At 38.1% G+C, this 20210-nt stretch overlaps 1 protein-coding gene across 3 annotated transcripts in view; it reads left to right on the plus strand.

The window, feature by feature from the left end:
• The window catches only part of LOC126415972 (uncharacterized), a 296810-nt gene that overhangs the window by 10430 nt on the left and 266170 nt on the right, over positions 1 to 20210 (plus strand). For all 3 annotated transcript variants that reach the window (XM_050083470.1, XM_050083472.1, XM_050083471.1), the window contains exon 2: positions 19418 to 19488. In XM_050083470.1, coding sequence (XP_049939427.1) covers positions 19418 to 19488 — 71 coding nt within the window. The remainder of the gene's footprint in view (positions 1 to 19417; positions 19489 to 20210) is intronic.

The raw sequence follows: 20210 nt of genomic DNA on the forward strand, positions 1-20210 counted from the left end.
TGGGAGTAGACAACATCTCATTAGAACTACTGATAGCCTTGGGAGAGCCAGCTCTGGCAAACTCTACCATCTGGTGAGCAAGATGTATGAGACAGGCAAAATAACCTCAGACGTCAAGAATATAATTATTCCAATCCCAAAGAAAGCATGTGGTGATAGATGAGAAAATTACCCCCCCCCCCCCCTCTCGCCCCCAAAACTCCACACTGTCATTGTGTAGGGCAGATGCACGTAATGACAGTGTGGAGAGAGAGAGGGGGGGGGGGGGTTGGGAGGACTGAATGCTGTCACAGTTGAGGAAATGGGGAGTGGAACTGTAGCCATTGACAGATCTCCATCCACACTCCATTATACAACTTGTGATTTACTAAGAACAGGTGTTAAAAAACTGGCCACAGGATGCATACCTGCATGCTATGGTTGGTTGAGCAGTATGGTCAGTTGAACAGCAAAGGGATTGTTTGGAGTGGCATGATAACCTTCCAGGGGCGCCACATTCACGGGCATCAGTTCAGGCTGCAGGATGAGTGACATTCGCTGCAGTGGTGGGACATCAACCTCCATGGGCACTGCACTGCGATGGGCGGCCTGAGCTGGCAGAGAGACAGAAGTGACCGCTGGTGTTGACCCCTCCGATGTGCTGAGTCAGTGGACAAACATTATGTTGCAGAAACATGAACAAAATGTGATGGCTTTGGTAATGAGTCTGATGGCTTTGGTAATGAGTCTGTGCTCACAACCATATTTTTCTCAGAAAACTGTATAGGAGACTTCATATTACAGCTGAAATTTTGTCTGATGTGGCAGAAGATGCAACAATGTTCAATGTCTATGACCATGTAGCATTACTGCTGGCGACTTGTCGTCACATGGCAAGGAGCAGGAGGAGGACAGAAAAATTTTCAAAACTTGCTGCTGTGTGTGGGAGGCATGGATTTCTGCATGTCACTTATGAACGTTCAAGCGAACCGTTCAGCTTCACTGTTGGACTGGGGGTGAAAAGGTGAAATTATTACATGATGTATGCTATTGGTAACAAAAAACTGTCGGAAATCAGGTGACCTGAATTGTCCATTATCCAAGACAGTGACCTCCAGAAGACCTTCAAAACAAAAAATAGTAGAAAAAGCTGATACCAAATTTGCAGTAGTGGTGGATGTCATGGTGACATATGAGGAAACTTTTAGTGTCTATCACAAACCAACAATGCGTGTTCCAGAATGGACGTACAAAATTCATATGAATGCATTGCCATACTTCGGACTGATGTGGCCACCCAAAAGAGCGCCACAGTGGAGCTGACTGATTGTTCACAGAAATTTGTAATGACATGCCATTTGCTCAATCTGAGCATCCATTCCCTGCCAAGGATGATGAGGTTTGATGGGTTGCTTCATGTGAAGTACCCACCAGTGACCTTGATGTAATGAAGACGAACTGTTCTGCCAAAAGGAATGAGGAATCACAACATGCAAATTTTCGTTCTTTGTATGCATCCGCTGGACACCTGATTGCACAGGTAGTGCACAACAATATGAAAAATTGCAAAGTGCCACTGGGTGTGGAGTGTCTTTTGAGCTGTATGGCCACCCATGTTGCACTTAAGTAGTGGAGCAAAGTTTTTAATGCACAACCTTTTTACAAATTAATTAATTGTATATTTAAACATTTTGTGAGATAATAATTGAAGATTTTACATTATATAATGTAAACTTCTAAAACATTTAGGTGCGTTAAAAACATGCCAAGTGTGCTCAGCCTACCCACTTACTGCTGATCACAACCTGAAACACAGGCAACGCCTAATATGTGAGAGAAAAGTTTGAAGTGCTTGTGCAGCAATAATGTTCAGAAGCTAAATCATGAGAAATTACCAGAGATTGAAAAAACAAGCTGCAAAGAGTGAAGATAGTGGTTATCAATTTTGATGAGTATGTTGCCACTTCTGTGCAAGGTTCATCTGCATGAAAACTATTGACTGTCCTTGTAAGGGAGCAAGAGCAAGAGATCTTCTTTCAGTAACATTCATCTGAAACTTTCGTGTCTTCTGGATACATCACTACAGACAAGATACTATGGGTTTGCGCTACAGTGAATTTAATCCTCAGTAGAAGTGTCGTTTTTACAAGTTCAGATTTACATTACTTTTGAATGACTTCTTTTGTAAACATTTTGTTTGAGTTTGTTGTATATGTAATATCAATGAATAAATCACTTACTTTGAAGTAATATGCAGTTCAGATGGATATTGTGATTTTAAATTACAGTTCATTTTAAATAATGTGTTTGCTCAAACTGATGGTGCTGATGTGTAGTTTAAGCTGTAAACAACAAGTGTGAATACCTGTATTGCTACTTCAGGACTTATTACTAAAGAAATATGTGAGAAATTACGTCTCTCACAGCATAAGCAAAACCACACTATGCATGTTGGAAAAAGCATTTGCTGGTTTATCAGGCAGTTGGAGTCATAAATTATCATCACACCAACAGCTCTAAAAGGAGAGAAGCTCCAGCTGGACCTTAAACTCATTTTAAAATGCAGCTGGCACAGTTAATTGGAGAGAATGAACTCAGGATATGTAACTGTGAAATGTCTCTGTAGCTATTCCCTGCAGTCCTCCTGTCACCCAAATAACTGATTTTACTGGATCATCAAATGCTCTGCAATATTGTGACCAGGGAAATTTTCCAGTGACTTTCCTACCTTCAGAGAAATATATGAGAAGGCAGGAGTTTGTTTCAGTGTAGACAACTTGTAAGCTCATTCTTATTTGTACAGAGTGTTGACAATTGCAATGTAATTGCTGTAATATTTACAGGGAAAGAATGTTTTAATAAGAGGGAAGTTTTATTAATAACACACAGGTTGGTATTATTGTGGGTTGTTTGATGCAAAACAATGAAGATTACAGAATGAGAATTTCACTCTGCAGCGGAGTGTGCGCTGATATGAAACTTCCTGGCAGATTAAAACTATGTGCCCGACCGAGACTCGAACTCGGGACCTTTGCCTTTCGCGGGTAAGTGCTCTACCATCTGAGCTACCGAAGCATGACTCACGGCCAGTACTCACAGCTTTACTTCTGCCAGTATCTCGTCTCCTACCTTCCAAACTTCACAGAAGCTCTCCTGCGAACCTTGCAGAACTAGCACTCCTGAAAGAAAGGATATTGCGGAGACATGGCTTTGCCACAGCCTGGGGGATGTTTCCAGAATGAGATATTTTCACTCTGCAGCGGAGTGTGCGCTGATATGAAACTTCCTGGCAGATAAACTTGTACAAATACCAACGAAATACGTAGAAAATATTTCAGTTACACACATGAAGCAACTTCCAGCTGCAATATGACAGCTCTGCTCCATCTGAGCACCAAAACCTAAGTGTGTTCTGAGGTAATGGTTGCTGATAAACTTAGGCTCACACTGGACGTGAGCCAAATTCAAGTATCCCCAACTTTGGAAAACATATATAGATTATAAGTTTAGTTCATCATTTTGATTTGCAGCTCGTTGTGTTGGCTGTGTTTGCAGTTAAAATTGTTGGATGTGAGGTCCTCCAGTTACACAAAACGCCATTTTTTCTTAGTACCCAAACATGTTTCAGCACCACTGTGCTATCATCTGTGGGTTTTCATCCTTATTTATTCTGCAATGTGAACATTTTCGTTAACTGATTATGAAATTATGTGCATCTTTAGTTCAAACGACAGATCGTTTCTTTTTGTAAATGCCTTTACATTTGGTGTGCATGAATTTTCTGGGTCACTTGTGTGTTAATTACTACAGGTAGCTTGTCATCTGCAACCAGACAATGATGATGAGAAAGTTTTTTGCTGGGAGTTAACCTATCTTCTAGAATGTAAATTAGTTTGTCGCGATGTTTATAGGTGCGAAAATTTGCCACTCAGTGTACAGAACAGTAGCTAAAGTGTGGGAGAACTTCTGTTTGAAGCACAATCGACCGGTTTTTAGCAGTTAAGGTGCAGTAAACATTAATGATAGGTTGTGTTAATCTGTCTATATGTTGTTGCTTAGTGATTAAACAGTTGTGGGAGAGGCTAAGAAGAGGCAGAAGAGTTTACGATATGAAATTTCCTGGCGGATTAAAACTGTGTGCCGGACCGAGACTCAAACTCGGGACCTTTGCCTTACGCGGGGCAAGTGTTCTACCAACTGAGCTACCCAAGCACGACTCACGCCCCGTCCCCACAGCTTTACTTCTGCCAGTTCCTCGTCTCCTACCTTCCAAACTTTACAGAAGCTCTCCTGCAAACCTTGCAGAACTAGCACTCCTGAAAGAAAGGATATTGTGGAGACATGGCTTAGCCAAGTTTCATATCAGCGCACACTCCGCTGCAGAGTGAAAATCTCATTATGGAAACATCCCTCAGGCTGTGGCTAAGCCATGTCTCCACAATATCCTTTCTTTCAGGAGTGCTAGTTGTGCAAGGTTCGCAGGAGAGCTTCTGTAAAGTTTGGAAGGTAGGAGACGAGGTACTGGCAGAAGTAAAGCTGTGGGGACGGGGCGTGAGTCGTGCTTGGGTAGCTCAGTTAGTAGAGTACTTGCCCGCGAAAGGCAAAGGTCCCGAGTTCGAGTCTCGGTCGGACACACAGCTTTAATCTGCCAGGAAGTTTCATATCAGCGCACACTCCGCTGCAGAGTGAAAATCTCATTCTGGAGTTTACGATATGTTTTTACAAAATTGTGTTGTGGAACAATGGCCACATCACAAAATACATCTGTCAACTTCCATTGCACACAAATGTCTTGCAATAACATGCTGAAATTTTGAGATATATATCATTATGGTCTACTTATGCAGTGTTTGAAATTTGGCTTGGATTTCACTTGTCCCTTTTGTGCTACCACACTTAGAAAATCCATGTTTTTCAGGTATTTTTTCAAATTGTTGTGTGCATGTAACTATGTTTGTGTGACTGATATGGGCAAGATGAGTTCCGTGTGTGTTTAGGCCACATTCAGCTTGACACACACACACACACACACACACACACACACACACACACACACACACACACACACACACACACAAATTACCCTTTTTGAGTGAATTATATTTGGCATAGAGGGCACCTACAATATGTACCTTTTAACATATTACATTTTTTAATCACATTTTTGAATTTTTTATTTTCCCTCATCAGAAATATGTTGTTGGTGTTTTGGTTCATAGTGTGTTCTCTAAGTGGATGTTACTGGGTTGTAAAAATTTCACTGGACTGTGCGGAATAGTTCCGAAGTTAATAAGACCTGAAGTTGGGTCTGAAGATAAATTGCCAGATGCGGGTTGCAATTTCTGGGTCACGCCACCTTCTTTCACAAGCCATAATTCTGGAACTAATTGGCAGGGGAACTTAAAATTTTGTACGTGAGTGTTCCACACTTGGTAGCATTGGTGTGCTAAATTTCAGCCAAATCTGAGACTATCAGCTGGAACATTTTTTCAAATTGGTTGAATTGACATGGAATGACCCTTGTGTCATTACATCACTAATAAATATTGAACAGTTTAACTGATTACATTCATACATCCCACATTACCTCTATTGACTAATGCTTCCACTATTTTTACTGTTATGTGTTTTATTTGCCAGAGAACTCACATTTTAGCGGAATATGCATTCGGTCTGTAGTTTGAAATATGAAATATTCACGGAAAATCGATTACAAGAGTTTGAGAGTGCTCACTGAGCCGTATCCATTGACACTATGCTTGTCTGAATCACGTAACGCATTAAGGGAGTTATTAATTTTTAAATATCTTCTAAACTAATTCTTGTATCGAGGGCATGTCTTCACTCAAGCACTCGTCTAACTTGTGTCTTTGAAACCACGGCCATGGCGGCTACCTTGTGTAGTTCGTTCAAAAGCTCGGGGTTTCCCCACCGCGTGTGCAGAGCGTCAGGCTAGTTTACCTGCAGTCAGGATTTCCCATACTTTTGAGCTCCATCAATTGTCGTGCGCCAAACGTGTGCCACTTGTTCGGCCATGGCGGCTACCTTGTGCAGTTCGTTCAAAAGCTCGGGGTTTCCCCACCGCGTGTGCAGAGCGTCAGGCTAGTTTACCTGCAGTCAGGATTTCCCATACTTTTGAGCTCCATCAATCGTCGTGCGCCAAACGTGTGCCACTTGTTGGCCACACTGCAAAGCTCGTCCAGCCTAGCATGGCCAATAACTGTCAAACCATGCTCTTCTGACTGTCACAGCACCCACTGATTTGGCTGCCAGTGTTACAACAGGACGCTTGCACACTGCTTTCTTTGTTTAAGTTTCTCATAGGCAATTCCGGAATGTACAGTCTCACAGTATATTTAAGTTTATATTTTATTTACATAGCTCCATTTCTTATGATTATTAGAAGTTTTGAAAATTTGTAGCGATGGTAAATAATAAAGTAATTAGCTACTATTGTAAATAATATTCTGTTATAAATAATGTTCTGACAAGCAGCGACGAAGAAGCAATTAACATCATAAATACTGTGCCTACCTCAGACAAACTGACATTTTCTGTGTACCTATGGGCTTCTCCCAGTTCGTTTCAGTTTTTGAGATTTTTGATTGAATAAGCTCATGTAATGTTTTGAATTGTTCGTGAGACATTCGAAAGTAACTGATGAAAAAGTCTTGCTCAAAGCCAGCGCACATAACAGTTGATCATTTTCAGAACTGCTACTCATGTTTACTGCACTGCAGCAGACTCATTCACGAGAAGTGCAATTTGACACCTAGATTGTTGTTTCCTGCCTGCGCTCTGAGCATAGCTGACCACAGTGGGCAACTGCGAGTTTCTACCATATGGGCAGCCCGCTCACTGACATCATTCACCCATTGTTACTTCTGTCTTCTATTTATTTGTCTACCAAACTGTGGTGTATCCTGTGAATATATAAAAAGTAAGTCGGAGAAATACCTGACAATCTTACAAGCCAAAAGGCAAACTGTGCTGATTTGCTCGGATGACATCATGAGCAAACTACACTGTGTTGTCATGTGATAATGTGACACATGACAACATGCAGTAGTCTGTCATGTATTAGTGCATCCAGTGGACACCTAGCCTAAGGTTTGATGGTTTTGATTCTGTATGAATTGTGTTTCTGAATTCACAGTTTAGCAGAATAGTTGACCTTATGCTTGTCTATCTTTTTATTGAAACAAAAAAGTGCTGTTGGGGGCAACTACCCATCTCTGGAGTTCGTGAAAATCAGTTTCAGGTTGGAGATTCAGACAACCCATGTGGTGTAGCAATCTCTCAGGTCCCTTGTTTCATGCTTTAGAACATGTTCAGCAACTGTATAGTGGGTGTCCACAAGCCAAAGTCTTCAGTGCTCATTTATGCACTCAGCCAGTTTAGTGGTGGTGATTACTACATAAAATGTTGTGCCATGGACACAAGTAAGTGGTTTTGTAAACCACATGTGTGGTTCTAAAAGTTGTTCTGCCTCTGATATTGTGGACTCTACCAGTGATGGGACTGGGGAGTAGATGGTAATAAATGGGTAGACTGGAAGTTTTCTGCCAGGAACTATTGCAGGATACGAACCTTGCGATAGGGATAATGCTTGAAGAATATCTATGGTTTGACTAGGATGTTACGAAAGTTGGAAGGGTAATGAAAGGTGACAGTGGGTGGTGTGGGGAAGATATCAAGGGGAGAAAATCTTATTGCCGGGCTTGGGTTAAGAAAGTCATTTAGCTTTGGCAGAGCAATGGATTGAGACATTTAGAGGCCTAGGTGGTACTGGTTGACGAGGTGGGTGCTTTTGATGTTTTTGGAAGTTAATGCTGTTTAGAGGGTGAAAGGAGGATAATACCCAGGAGATTTGTTTATGAATGAGACCAGTGGTGAAGTTTTGGGAGAGAAAAGCTTAGGACATGTTGTTAGTGTAAGCTTTCAGGGATTCAGTGGTGGAACATGATGCTACGAAGCTACATTTGTCGCATATACCAAGGCTGTAGGGTAGGAAGTATTTGATGTGCAAGGGATGCATTTGTAAGCATTGTTACTTATTGATTGGCTTGATGTGAGCTAGATTTGGATCAAGGCTTCAGTGAGATAGAGGTCAGTGCTGAAGAAGGTGGCTTTGGATTGAGAAAAGGGCCAATTGAATTTGAATTGGAAAGATTAATGAAGCTGCTGCAAGAAATTGAGTAGTTCACATTACAAAGACATCAGTGGATCAGTACCAAGCCAGGAGGCCTGGCTTCTATGTCCTGAGGAATACCTTGTTTATGCAGTCAAGGTAAATGTTGGCATAGTGCAGGGTCATTCTGGTTCCCATAGCAATTCACCTAATTTGTTTGATTTGTTTTTAGGTTTTACCTCAAAGATGAAATAATTATGGGTAAAGATGAAGTTGCTTAGTGTGAACTCCCACTCATATTACTGAAACTTCACCATCTGTGCAAACTCCACAATTTTGAAACAGTAGAGGACAAAGAAGAATCTGATGGTCACCAGCACATAAGACTTTTTTTAAAAAATTGGTGCCTTAAACAACGAATTATATGTATAGTACTAGTCTGAGTACCAACAAAATGAGTTGTTATATGTTGTTTCAATTCATTAAGCTGACTCTTAAAACATTGATTGCATTTTGAGCAACACCCACTCAGAAGCAACAGTAAGGAAAAAAAAAAAAAAAACAGCACTTAAAAGACATTAGAAGAGCATATGAGTGCTGTGCAAACTACTGGATGCACTGAAATAGTTCACTGTTTTCACCAAAATCATAAAAAAATAATCAATATCAGCACTTTCAGTCTGATAATTCAACTTACAGTAACTACAGTAGTTTGCTAGAAAGTGAGCACAGCTGTTGTGATCATGAGTGTGAAATGCGAGTAAGACCCTCATAAAACAGCTAAGAATTCAATGTTGTTCATGAATTAATACCTCAATTTTAACACAATAATAAAAAAAAAACTTCTTAAATATACTGAATTTGTTGAGTTGTTGTGCAGTTTGTGATTATGGTGCATAGGATAGCAACATTATTTGAATCAAAGTGTGTGTGTGTGTGTGTGTGTGTGTGTGTGTGTGTGTGTGTGTTATTTCTTTTCTTCGTTTCATTAACACATAATTCAAAAAGAAACAGTACTTTTCCTCTAACATGTATGTGTATTAATCTGTCACAGAGTAATTAATTATGCAGAAACTTACCTAAATTATTGTTTCCATTAATGTTTTACAAAACCGTACAATTATTTATGATTGTTAATGAGAGAAGGAGCAATACATGTTATCTCTAAGGGCAATATCGAGAGAGAGAGAGAGAGAGAGAGAGAGAGAGAGAGAGAGAGAGAGAGCCCTTCAGAAATAAAACAGTGACTAAATTAATAGTAAAATTAGTCTGTAATGCCTGTGTAGTTACATACATAATCATTCCTATGCACAATCTGTGTGTCACTGTCACAAACATATCCCACTGAATTTATTAAACAGTGGGTAGATGACATTGGTGCTGTGTGTTGTGTATACAAAAACACAAATGGGTGTTAGTACCTTGATTTCTACATCTAACTTAGAAGTAAAAGAATAAATTTTAGTATCTGCATTATTCTTCTTCTTGTATGGTGATTACATTTGCATGAGTGACCACGGAAGGGGGGGGGGGGGGGGGAAAGGAAGAAAAATGTGTAGAAGGTTGTCTCCAAATAACACACACCTGTGACAATAAATGAGATTTTACGAAGACTTCCATTTGGCTGGTAGAAGAGGTATTGTTCTAATGCTGAGAGACGATGTCTGTAGGAGTGTTCCATGTGGGAGCTAGAGGGGAATGGATTTGAGACATGACAGGGAATGGTTGATGTCTTATGTAGGATGGAGTACTCTGTATGAAGGATTGGAGATGTGGGCAACCAGCACTGACATGCGCTGAATGAAGACTTTGAAACCAGTTGCAGTGGGACTCCGTTTATTTTTTTGTGGAAAGGGATAATAGAAGCAACAATTCTCCTGGGTGTCAGAGCACATGAGAATTCAGAGAAATGAAATCACAGGCAGCAGCTAAGGATGTTTGTGAGAGTCCACACATGGCATGGCCTCATTTATACTAAAACTTGTTGTTGACGCAAAGAGTTATGGGTAAGTTGTGTCATTAATTGTTGGGGATGAGAAGTTCCTACTGCTGACTACCGTGACAAGATTAAGTACTTTAACTTGCCTCTAGATAGGACAGTGTCCTGTAGTGCAAGGTTTCTTTCCTCATGGATCTCACCATCATTCTGCATCTACATCTACATTGCTGCTCTGAAAATCACACGTAAGTGCCTGGCAAAGCATTCATGAAGCCACCTTCATACTAAAGCTCTGCTACTCCACTCTCAAACAGTGTGTGGCAAAAATGAACATGTAGGTTGTTCTGTTCTCCCTATGTAGGTTGGTGTCAGTAAAATATTTTTACATTCGGACGAGAAAGTTGGTGATAGAAGTTTCAGGAGAAGATGCCACTTCAATGAAAAAATGCCTTTGTTTTAATGATTTTCACTCCAAATCCTCCCGTATTTCTATAATACAAAACATACAGAACCCACACTGCACAGCATTACTCCAAAAGAAGGACAAGTGTAGTGTAGGCAGTCTCTTTAGTAGATCTGTTGCATCTTCTAAGTTTTCTGCCAACAAAAGACAGTCTTTGATTTGCCTTCCCCATAATGTTTTCTGTGTGTTCTTTATAATTTAAGCTGTTTGTAATTGTAATTGCTAGGTATTTATTGATTTTATCTTGTGGCTGAAGTTCAAGAGATTCCTTTTAGCACTAATTGGATGAACTCTCACTTTTCATTGCGTATCATCAGTTGGCAGTTTTCACACCACACAAGTATCTTATGTAAATTGTTTTACGATTGGTTTTGATCTTCTGATGACTTTGCTAGACAGTAAACGACAGCATCATCTACAAACAACCTAAGATGGCTGCTTGATTGTCTCCTAAATCATTTATATAGATAAGGAACTGATGAGGGCCTACAACAATTCTGTTTTACTTGGTGACTTTCTGTCAGTTACAATGAACTGTGACCTCTGTGACAGGAAATCATGAACTCAGTCGCATAACCAAGATGGCATTCCAACTTTCTAGAAATACCGAATCAATTTGAAATACCTTGTTGATAACACTCAACACTTGGTGTGAGTAAAGAGATAGTTGCGTTTCACAAGAACAATGTTTTCTAAATATGTGTTAACTATGTGGCAATAGACCATTCTCCTCTTCGAGGCAATTCATAGTGTTTGAACACAATACATGTTCCAAAATCCTGCTGCACATTGATGTTAATGATATGGGCCTGTAATGTAGGGATTACTCCTACGACCTTTCATGAATGTTAGTGTGACCTGTGCAACTTTCCAGTATTTGGGTACAGATATTTCGTCAAGCGAGGGGTTGTATATGAGTGTTAAGTATGGAGCTATTGCATCAGCATACTCTGAACCTAATTGAAATACTGTCTGGACTGGAAGACTTGCTTTTATCAAGTGATGTAAGTTTCTTCTCTATACTGAGGATATCTACTTCTAAGTTACTCATGTTGGCAGCTGTTCTTGATTTGAGTTGTGGAATATTTACTTCGTTTTCTTTAGTGAAGTAATTTCGGAAAGCTATGTTTAGTAACTCTGCTTTAGCAGCACTGTCATCAGTAGTATTTCCATTGATATTGGACAGGAAAGGCATTGGCTTCGCCTTGCCACTAGAATACTTTACATATGACCAGAATCTCTTTGGATTTTCTGCCAGGTTTGAGACAAAGTTTTGTTGTGGAAAGTATTATAAGCATCTTATATTGAAGTCCCCACTAAATTTCGAGCTTCTGCAAAAGATTGCCAATCTTGGGGTTTTGATTTTGTTTAAATTTGGCATGGTTTTTTCGTTTTTCCTTCTACAGAGTTCTGACCTGTTTTTTTTTGTACCGTGGGGGATCAGGTCTGTCTTTTGTTAATTTATTTGGTATAAATCTCTCAATTGCTGTTGATACTATTTCCTTGAATTCAAGCCACATCTGTTCTACTCTTACATTGTTAATTTGGAAGATTTGGTGTACTCTTACATTGTTAATTTGGAAGGAATGGAGATTCTCTCACAGGAAGGAATAAAGCAATTTTTTTTATTTTTATAGATATATTTTTCGTGGATTTGGGAGATACGGTATTCAGTCTCACTACGACAACCCTAATCACTTTGATGCTCGTTATTAGCTCAGGATTATTTGTTGCTAAGAGGTCAAGTGTGTTTCCACGTACGTTGACTGTTCAAATGGACTCTTGAACTAATTGCTAGAAATAATTTTCACGGAATGCATTTAGCACAATTTCAGATGATGTTTTTTGCGTATTTCCGTATTTAAATGTGTATCTTTCCCAACGTATCAATGATAAATTGAAGTCACCACCCATCTCATTTTATGAGTCTGGTAATTTAAGTGAGTTGGGAGGTTGGCAAAAGGATCCAATTATTATTCTGTTGCGATTGCCAGAAATGTCTTAGACCCATGCTAACTAGAAAGGGATTATCTACTTCAATGTTGCTACAAAACAAACTTCTTGTAACAGCAGCAAACACGCCACTGCCAAATGTATCCAACCTATCCTTCTGAACACCTTTGTGCTCTTCACAAAAATTTCGTCTGAATTTATCTCGAGCTTTAGCCAGCTTTCAGTGCCTATAATGTTTTGAGCACAAGTGCTTTCTATCAGCACTTGGGGCTGTGTTACTTTCTGAACACAGCTACAACAATTTACAACTGCTATAACAATGGCTCCTAGATCTATGTTCTTCCTGTGTTCGACCAGCACCATTGTGTTGTGCTTGCTTCATATAGATTATCTTACGCTACAGTTCGTAACTTACCTTAACCTTGGTTTACCTGACAATGGGTTATAAGGTTCTAAGTTAAGTCTGATTAAATCATTATTTTTCATTTGGCCAGTGATCAGCATTTTTGAGGAACTTCTTTTGCTTTACTTGAATTTTAATACTGACATTTGTTTTGTACCTTGTGCTTCTGTATGAATGTGATAGTTGTTAGAACAGAGAGGTCTGCTTTAATTTGTATTTTTTTTTTTTTCATATTTTATCCACATTTGCAAAATTAGACAGAAATTGTACTTTTTCATCATAATTTTTGTACTTTTTTTAATTCTCTGTCATAAAAATGTTGATAAGTGATCTTGTGAATTAAAGGTGTTAACAGACAAGGGAAACAGTTTTAAAAAGAAATTAAAATCAGTTGTACATGATATTTCTGCTATTTGGTAGATGAATATGTGAATGAATAGTATGCGTTTGTATATTTCTGTTATTCTGTAGATGAGTATGTGAATGAATAGTATCCGTTTGTATTGGGTGAGAGCTCTGTTGTAGATTAAGAATAAAGTAAATGTCCAGTGATATGAATTGTCAGCCTGTAACCATATTTTTATGGAGAAAATGTGTAATATTTGCAAAACTATTGGTATTCCATGTCACAGCAAGTTGGCACAAATATGATCCTTGCGAATACCTAAACTAAGCTATGACATACTAGCTGATTGAAAATCAGATTCCTTTTTGCTACCAAAGTTTAAGTTATAGGTGAGAGAGTTTAATGTAATAGTTTCATAAACATAACACTGAATTATAATTTTCACCCAAATATAAATTTCAGGTGACCTATGCATTTTATATAACATAGTTGGAACTGCAGATACAAAAATAAAAAAGGAGAACAAGTACATGATAAAAGCATCTAATTACCAGATGCCAAAACTCCATTAGCCAGTGACCAAGGGGGGAGGGGGGGGGGGAGATATATACAGGATGTGTCTCCTAAGAGACATCAGATGCATTTTCTCTGATTTGCAATTTCAGATTTGCGTTGTGTAGCTGGAGTCGGTGCAAACAAGTAGCACTCACCATGTCTTCCATGTGACGCAGGTCAGTCTAGCGTGATATTTGTTTTAATGATATGTATTAACAGGGATACTAAAACACAGTGACTAACCAGTACTCCAGCCACAACAGCACCGCCCTGGCTGCTACTGCCAAGCATGCAATTCTACTGAGTTGCTGCTGAATTTGCTGTTTATTCTTCATGTTTTACTGTTCTGTTAATACATATTGACAAATCAGATATTGCACTAGACTATTTAGGACTGCTCTATTGAAAGGCCACATAAAATTAGGGTTTAAAAATAATTTTGTTTGTAACTAGATACAAACCGACACTTTCCATTGACACTATGTGTCACATGCAACGTACTATGAGCAGTATTTGTTTGGATTCCCTACATTTGAACACCGCAAAAATGGAATTGCAGATATTTGCCAAACTCCAGAGAAAATGAGCCTGGCAACTCTTAGGAGAGATACACTGTATTTCTCTCTCTCTCTCTCTCTCTCTCTCTCTCTCTCTCTCTCTGTGTGTGTGTGTGTGTGTGTGTGTGTGTGTGTGTGTGTGTGAGAGAGAGAGAGAGAGAGAGAGAGAGAGAGAAGGGGGGGGGGGAGTGTGACTTCTCTAGACTTCACATGTGTAATTGACTTTTACTCATCTGCTGGTTTACTTCCTTTTACAATGTGCTTCTTACTCCAAAGGATGGAACTGTTACAGCTCATGTAATTTAAAAATCATCCCAAGTAAAGAAATATAGTTGCCCTCATGTGACTGGTGTTTTTGAAAAATTGGTATGAGAAAGTATATAATTGAAGAGGGATGACATAGTTTTTCCAGATTTTTTTGATTAAAACTGCAGTCAGGAGACAGTTTTGAAATAAGGGTCATTTTCACACATTGGCCTCAGTAGTAGAGGTGGGTTTAAAGTTTTTAACACTGCAATTTCTTTATTTATGAATAAATTTTATTCAATTTGGTGTCATTGGAAAGATAAAAGGATCAACTCTGATATAAAATTATCAAAACACTGACATTGCAGATACAAATATTTACAAATCTGTAATGAGAATCATTTCTAGAGGGTTTTTCACCAGAATTACAAATTTTGCCATCTTAATTTTACTTTCTCATGATGCCAGTTATCATACTTTTCAACATAAAAAACATGAGGGGAGTTTTTCTGCAGACCTTTCATCACTGAAGTAAATAACATATTGGATGTGTGATACTTGTTCCAGTATGTAGTTGAGAGTGGTTTTCTGGAAAACATAGAAGTGTTTGTATCATCCTGCAAATAATCACTTTCACAGCATAGTGGCATTTTCTTAATACATTCGTCCGTTTCCTGTTACACAACACAAGGATTGAAGGTGACTTGAAAAGTTCTGCAAGTGAAATCTTTGTGCAGCATCGTGGAGCAAACATGTGTAATTTCCATGCAAAATCCACTATAATGATGCGTGAAGCATCAGGGAGTGATCCCTTGCTTGATTTTAAGTAGTGACTCTGAGATTTTGACATGTAAAGATGTGTCTAGTTTTGAGGTTTGTGTACATGATATTCAACAAATTCATCAACTGTCTTCATTAATTAGCTCGGTCAGTCTGGATCCATTGCTTGAAAATAACATTTATTAAATATTGTAAGGATTCCAGCTCCAGGTAAAAAATTTCGCAGTTCATATTCTGCAGGACCCAGAGAACAGTGACGTAGCATGCACTCTTCATTTCCGAGATTGCAAACAAGTTGCTTTAGAAATTCAGTGTGTGGTTCTTTTACAAATGCAGCATGCACCAGTATTGTTGATAAATAGGTAGACATTGTACAGTCAATGGCTATTTGCAGTAACACATTCTTTCGGGCAAAGTTCACATAACCTTGTAAAACAAATTTTATCAGTGGGATATTTTTCTTTGAAACCTAAATAGGTATCTTTCAGATTATACAAAATGAATCTTTTTGTCTTGTACATTCCAGAAGGGACAGATAGTCTTTTTTATTAGCAGAAGTTCATTCTGTTTCCCACTATCAGCTTGCTTTTGTTTACCCCATACTTTTAATGCAACTCCCGCTAAATTTCTCTTGAAGTTTTTTTTGCACTAAACAATTACAGTCTTTGCATTCAGGACTGCCATGTTGTTCAGACTACATTTTGCACTGGAACATGTAGCACTTGTTGTGCCGTTTAGTGGAATTTCAATGTTACGGCATGAGACTTGGATCAAATGTATTTTGGACTACTGTCTTCTGTCCTTTTGATAAACAAAAATCATTAAAGTAATTCATGACTTCCACAAAGTTTTTCAAGAGCTGTAGATGGATTTGGTGTATATTCTGTATCTTCAACTTCTCATTCATCCATCCTTGGCAAGCTGCGCACTGTAATGGAGGAGATAAAATGGTCTTACAGAATGTCATACAAAGCTTGGTATGTGAGATACATCCAAGACTTTTATAATATCTTACAGTGATTAAAGAAACAACTTCTCAGGATTTCTTGGCAGTCTTTTTACTATGTTTTTTAAAAGGATCACAGCAAATTCTTCATCTGTCATCAAATGTTCCTAAGTATAGCCTTTGTTGAGAAGAATAAACATTGTCAGTATTTTCACATGTACCTCTTACCTTCAATAATTCAGTACCAGCTTGATTCAGAGTTGACATGTCTGTCAAATCAGTCTCTTTGCTATTACTCCTTTTCTTCTTCTAACACATCTATGCCGGCACACAACCTATTGAACATTTCTTTTGTTACAGGAAAGAACTGTATGATTTAAACTTTTTCTGGCACAATTAGTCATAGATGTATTATGATGAATCTGTAAGGTGGAAACAAGAAAGAATTAATGACTACTTTATGTGGTTAGGGAACAAATAAGATTTTTATCTGACACTGCAGAAATCTCCTTGTAGCAAGTTCAGAGTAAGTTCAACTGTAAAGCTGTTGCCAATTCACAGCAGTCATACTTATGTTACCTGCTAAAACTAGCTCTTTCATTTAAAATAACTTACCAGACAGAAGAGGTGCTGACATAAAAAGCACAAAGTCAAAAGCCAAAAAAGTCCTCCTTTAGAGATAAGAATGTACGCACAAAGAGCTCTCACACATCCTTGGCCTGTGTTGGCTGCAAGTGTTGCTGGTAGACTGAATTTTTCAATGTTGTAAATGTATTATTGTTCAGCTATTTGAGGCAAGTCATTACAGCTTTACTGAAAAAGTGTGAGATCTAGAAGAAAAGGAAAATACCCTTCTGATTTTGTTCGTTCAAAAGTACGACAGTCATTACGTCAAACAAAAGACAATAGTCATTATGTTAAAGAAAAATTAATGGTGAAACTTGTGATTTTGGCGAGGAAATTCCTGAAATTTGGAAAAAAAATTGAAACAACGTTCTTTACAGATTTATAGATGTTTGTGTGCAAAGTTTAAACATTTTTTATAATCCCATGTTATAGTTGCTTCTTTTATTTTTCCAGTGACACTGAACTGAATAAAATTCGCTCATAAGTAAAAAAGTTATAGTTTTTCTTTTCAGTTTTTGTTCTATAGACCCAAAAAATGAGAGAATTCTTGTCGTTGTGGAACATGTCAGAAAGTGTAACATAAAAACATGATACATTTGAATATAATACTTACTACCTGTATCATGTGTCAGGAGATGTCGAAATAGGTGAATAAATTGTGGTAAACTGGAACAGCTAATATTTACAGAATTAACACGCTGTCAGAATGAAACATTGTTATGCACTATTAATAAATGTATCATACACAAAATACCTAATCTGGACTGTTGTGACCAAGTGCTGTCAAAACTGAAATCTAACAGACATTTTTACTTAAGCTTGCTTAACAGTCTCTGTTAAGATATTCATCTATAGAGTAGAGGGAGTTGCCTATCAAAAAGTGTTTCAAACTCTGTTAAAACCATGCTTTATCTGAAACCAAGTTTATAGCTGTTGCCGACAATTTATTAAAAATGTGTGTTCCTGAATATTGGACCCCTTTTTGGACCAAGGTAAATGATTTTAGGTCTTTATGTAGTTCTTATCCCTAATATTGATATTATGTATTGAGCTATTGGTTGGAAATAGAGATATATTACGTGCATCAATTCCATTAGGGAATAAATATACTGAGAAGCAGTGGTTAGAATACAAAGTTCTTTGAACAGGTTTCTGCATCATATTCTGGAATTTACACAACAAATGATTCTTATTGCACGCTTTTGCATGCTAAAAACTTCTGCTCGGTTTGATGAGTTACCCCAGAATATGATCTCATATGACATAAAAGAATGAAAATGAGTTACCCCAGAATATGATCTCATATGACATAAAAGAATGAAAATAAGCAAAGTATGCAAGTTTTTTTATAGTTATATCTCGTGCATCTGACATCATTCTCACTCCAAAAACAGACTTGTTTAGGCACTTCAGGAATTCTGTGATATGCCCTTCCACACTGAATTTATTATCAAGTTGTAAACCCAGAAATTTAACACTGTCAATCCCTTTGATCTGCATGTCTTCATATGTTATACACATGGGGGAAGACAATCCCTTACAGGTTCTGAACTGCATATAGTGGGTGTTCTCAAAGTTTAATGACAGTGAATTAGCTTTAAACTATTTATTAATGTCAGCAGCTTTTCTAAATCAGTACTCAACTTGCTACTTATTGCAATGTTTGTATCATCTGCAAACAAAACAAATTTGGCTTCTGACAATGTAACAGACAAGAGGTCATTGATATATACAAGAAAAAGCAGTGGACCCAAGATGGAACTTTGAGGAACACACATGTAATTGATTCCTATTCAGATGAAGACTGAATGCTTACTGCACAGGTATTTTGCAACAACACCCTTTGTTTCCTTTTAGATAAGCAAGGCTCGAACCATTTTGCAGCATTTCCGGTGACATCATAATATTCTAATTTACTTAAAAGAATGCTGTGGTTCACACAGTCAAAGGCTTTTGACAGGTCATAGAAAATGCCAGTAACTTCTAGTGTAGTGGTGACAAACTTATAACTCATCTTGTTTCGGATGCCACGTGGTAAAAAGGACCCACATCTCAAAATGGTCTCCTAACTAAAATTTGGATAAAAAATTGTGGAACAATTATTGCAAGCCTCTTTTATTATGTACATTCTTACACGAAATTTTCACTATCAGGATATTAGGGCAAGTGATTTCATTTGAAATGAGCCTTACTTGTCACAGTATCAAATGTTCTTTATTACTGTCCTAGCATCTCTCTTAATTATTCTGGACATTCATCTAAATAGGATATGCTTTTAATTCATGAAAGTAAGCCTTATAAAGGTGAAGAAGTGAGCTTGATTACTTGTTTTCAAAGCCAAAACATGTAAAGCAAAGCTATCAGCAAAGAGAGGGGAAGTGCAGGGGGACCAGAAAAATGGTTTTTCTAGTTGTTTTCAGCAATTGACAGTTGTATTGTGTGTTCAGTGAGGTGTTCCTGTTAATTAATATTATGTATCTTATCTGTTTCAGTATTATGAAGATAATTACAAGAAGGCTTTAGACCGGTTCTTGCTGTATAAAGAAAAAATAATGTGTACACAGTGAGTATATTTCAATTCAGTTTTCATTGGAAAATTGTACGGGACTCTCAAAACGGCATGTAGTGAAAGTAGTTTGTGTGATTGTGCATTTGAAAGTGTGTACAATTTGTTGAAAAAGCAGCTGTTGTTCAAAAGCTGGAGTGAATGCTGTTTTCCATTATGTATTATTGTGCTCATCGCATTGATCCATTTTATGTGATTGGTTGCCTTTCCCTTATTTTATGTACTACTCCATCCAGAATTAAAATAATATTCTTGAACCACTATATGTGGTGCAGTCATAAGGAAAAAATCTAATATTTGGGAGGAGAGGACTTCTTATTTCAGTGCACTTAAGGATCACCATACTATAGTTGTTTCACAGCCTCCCAGAGAGGGAGAAATAAATTATTCACAGTGAAGAGTGACAGTGGTTGAGACACTGGCCTTATATTTGCAAAGAGTAAGGTTCACAGTGTGATATGGCCATGCCAATATAAGTTGCAAATCCCATTGATTATTTCATACTTCAGTTCAAAATTGTCCTTCGAAGATGTCCACAGTTCTCACAATCCCACTGGCTTTACCGAGCGAAGTGGTGCAGTGGGAGGATGACGGTTCAGTCCCGCGTCCAGTCATCTTGATTTAGGTTTTCCGTGATTTCCCTAAATCGCTCCAGGCAAATGCTGGGATGGTTCCATTGAAAGGGCCCGGCCGACTTCCTTCCCCATCCTTTCCTAATC

The sequence above is a fragment of the Schistocerca serialis genome, chromosome 1 (genome assembly GCF_023864345.2).
Source record: "Schistocerca serialis cubense isolate TAMUIC-IGC-003099 chromosome 1, iqSchSeri2.2, whole genome shotgun sequence".
NCBI classification, from domain to species: Eukaryota; Metazoa; Arthropoda; class Insecta; order Orthoptera; family Acrididae; genus Schistocerca; species Schistocerca serialis.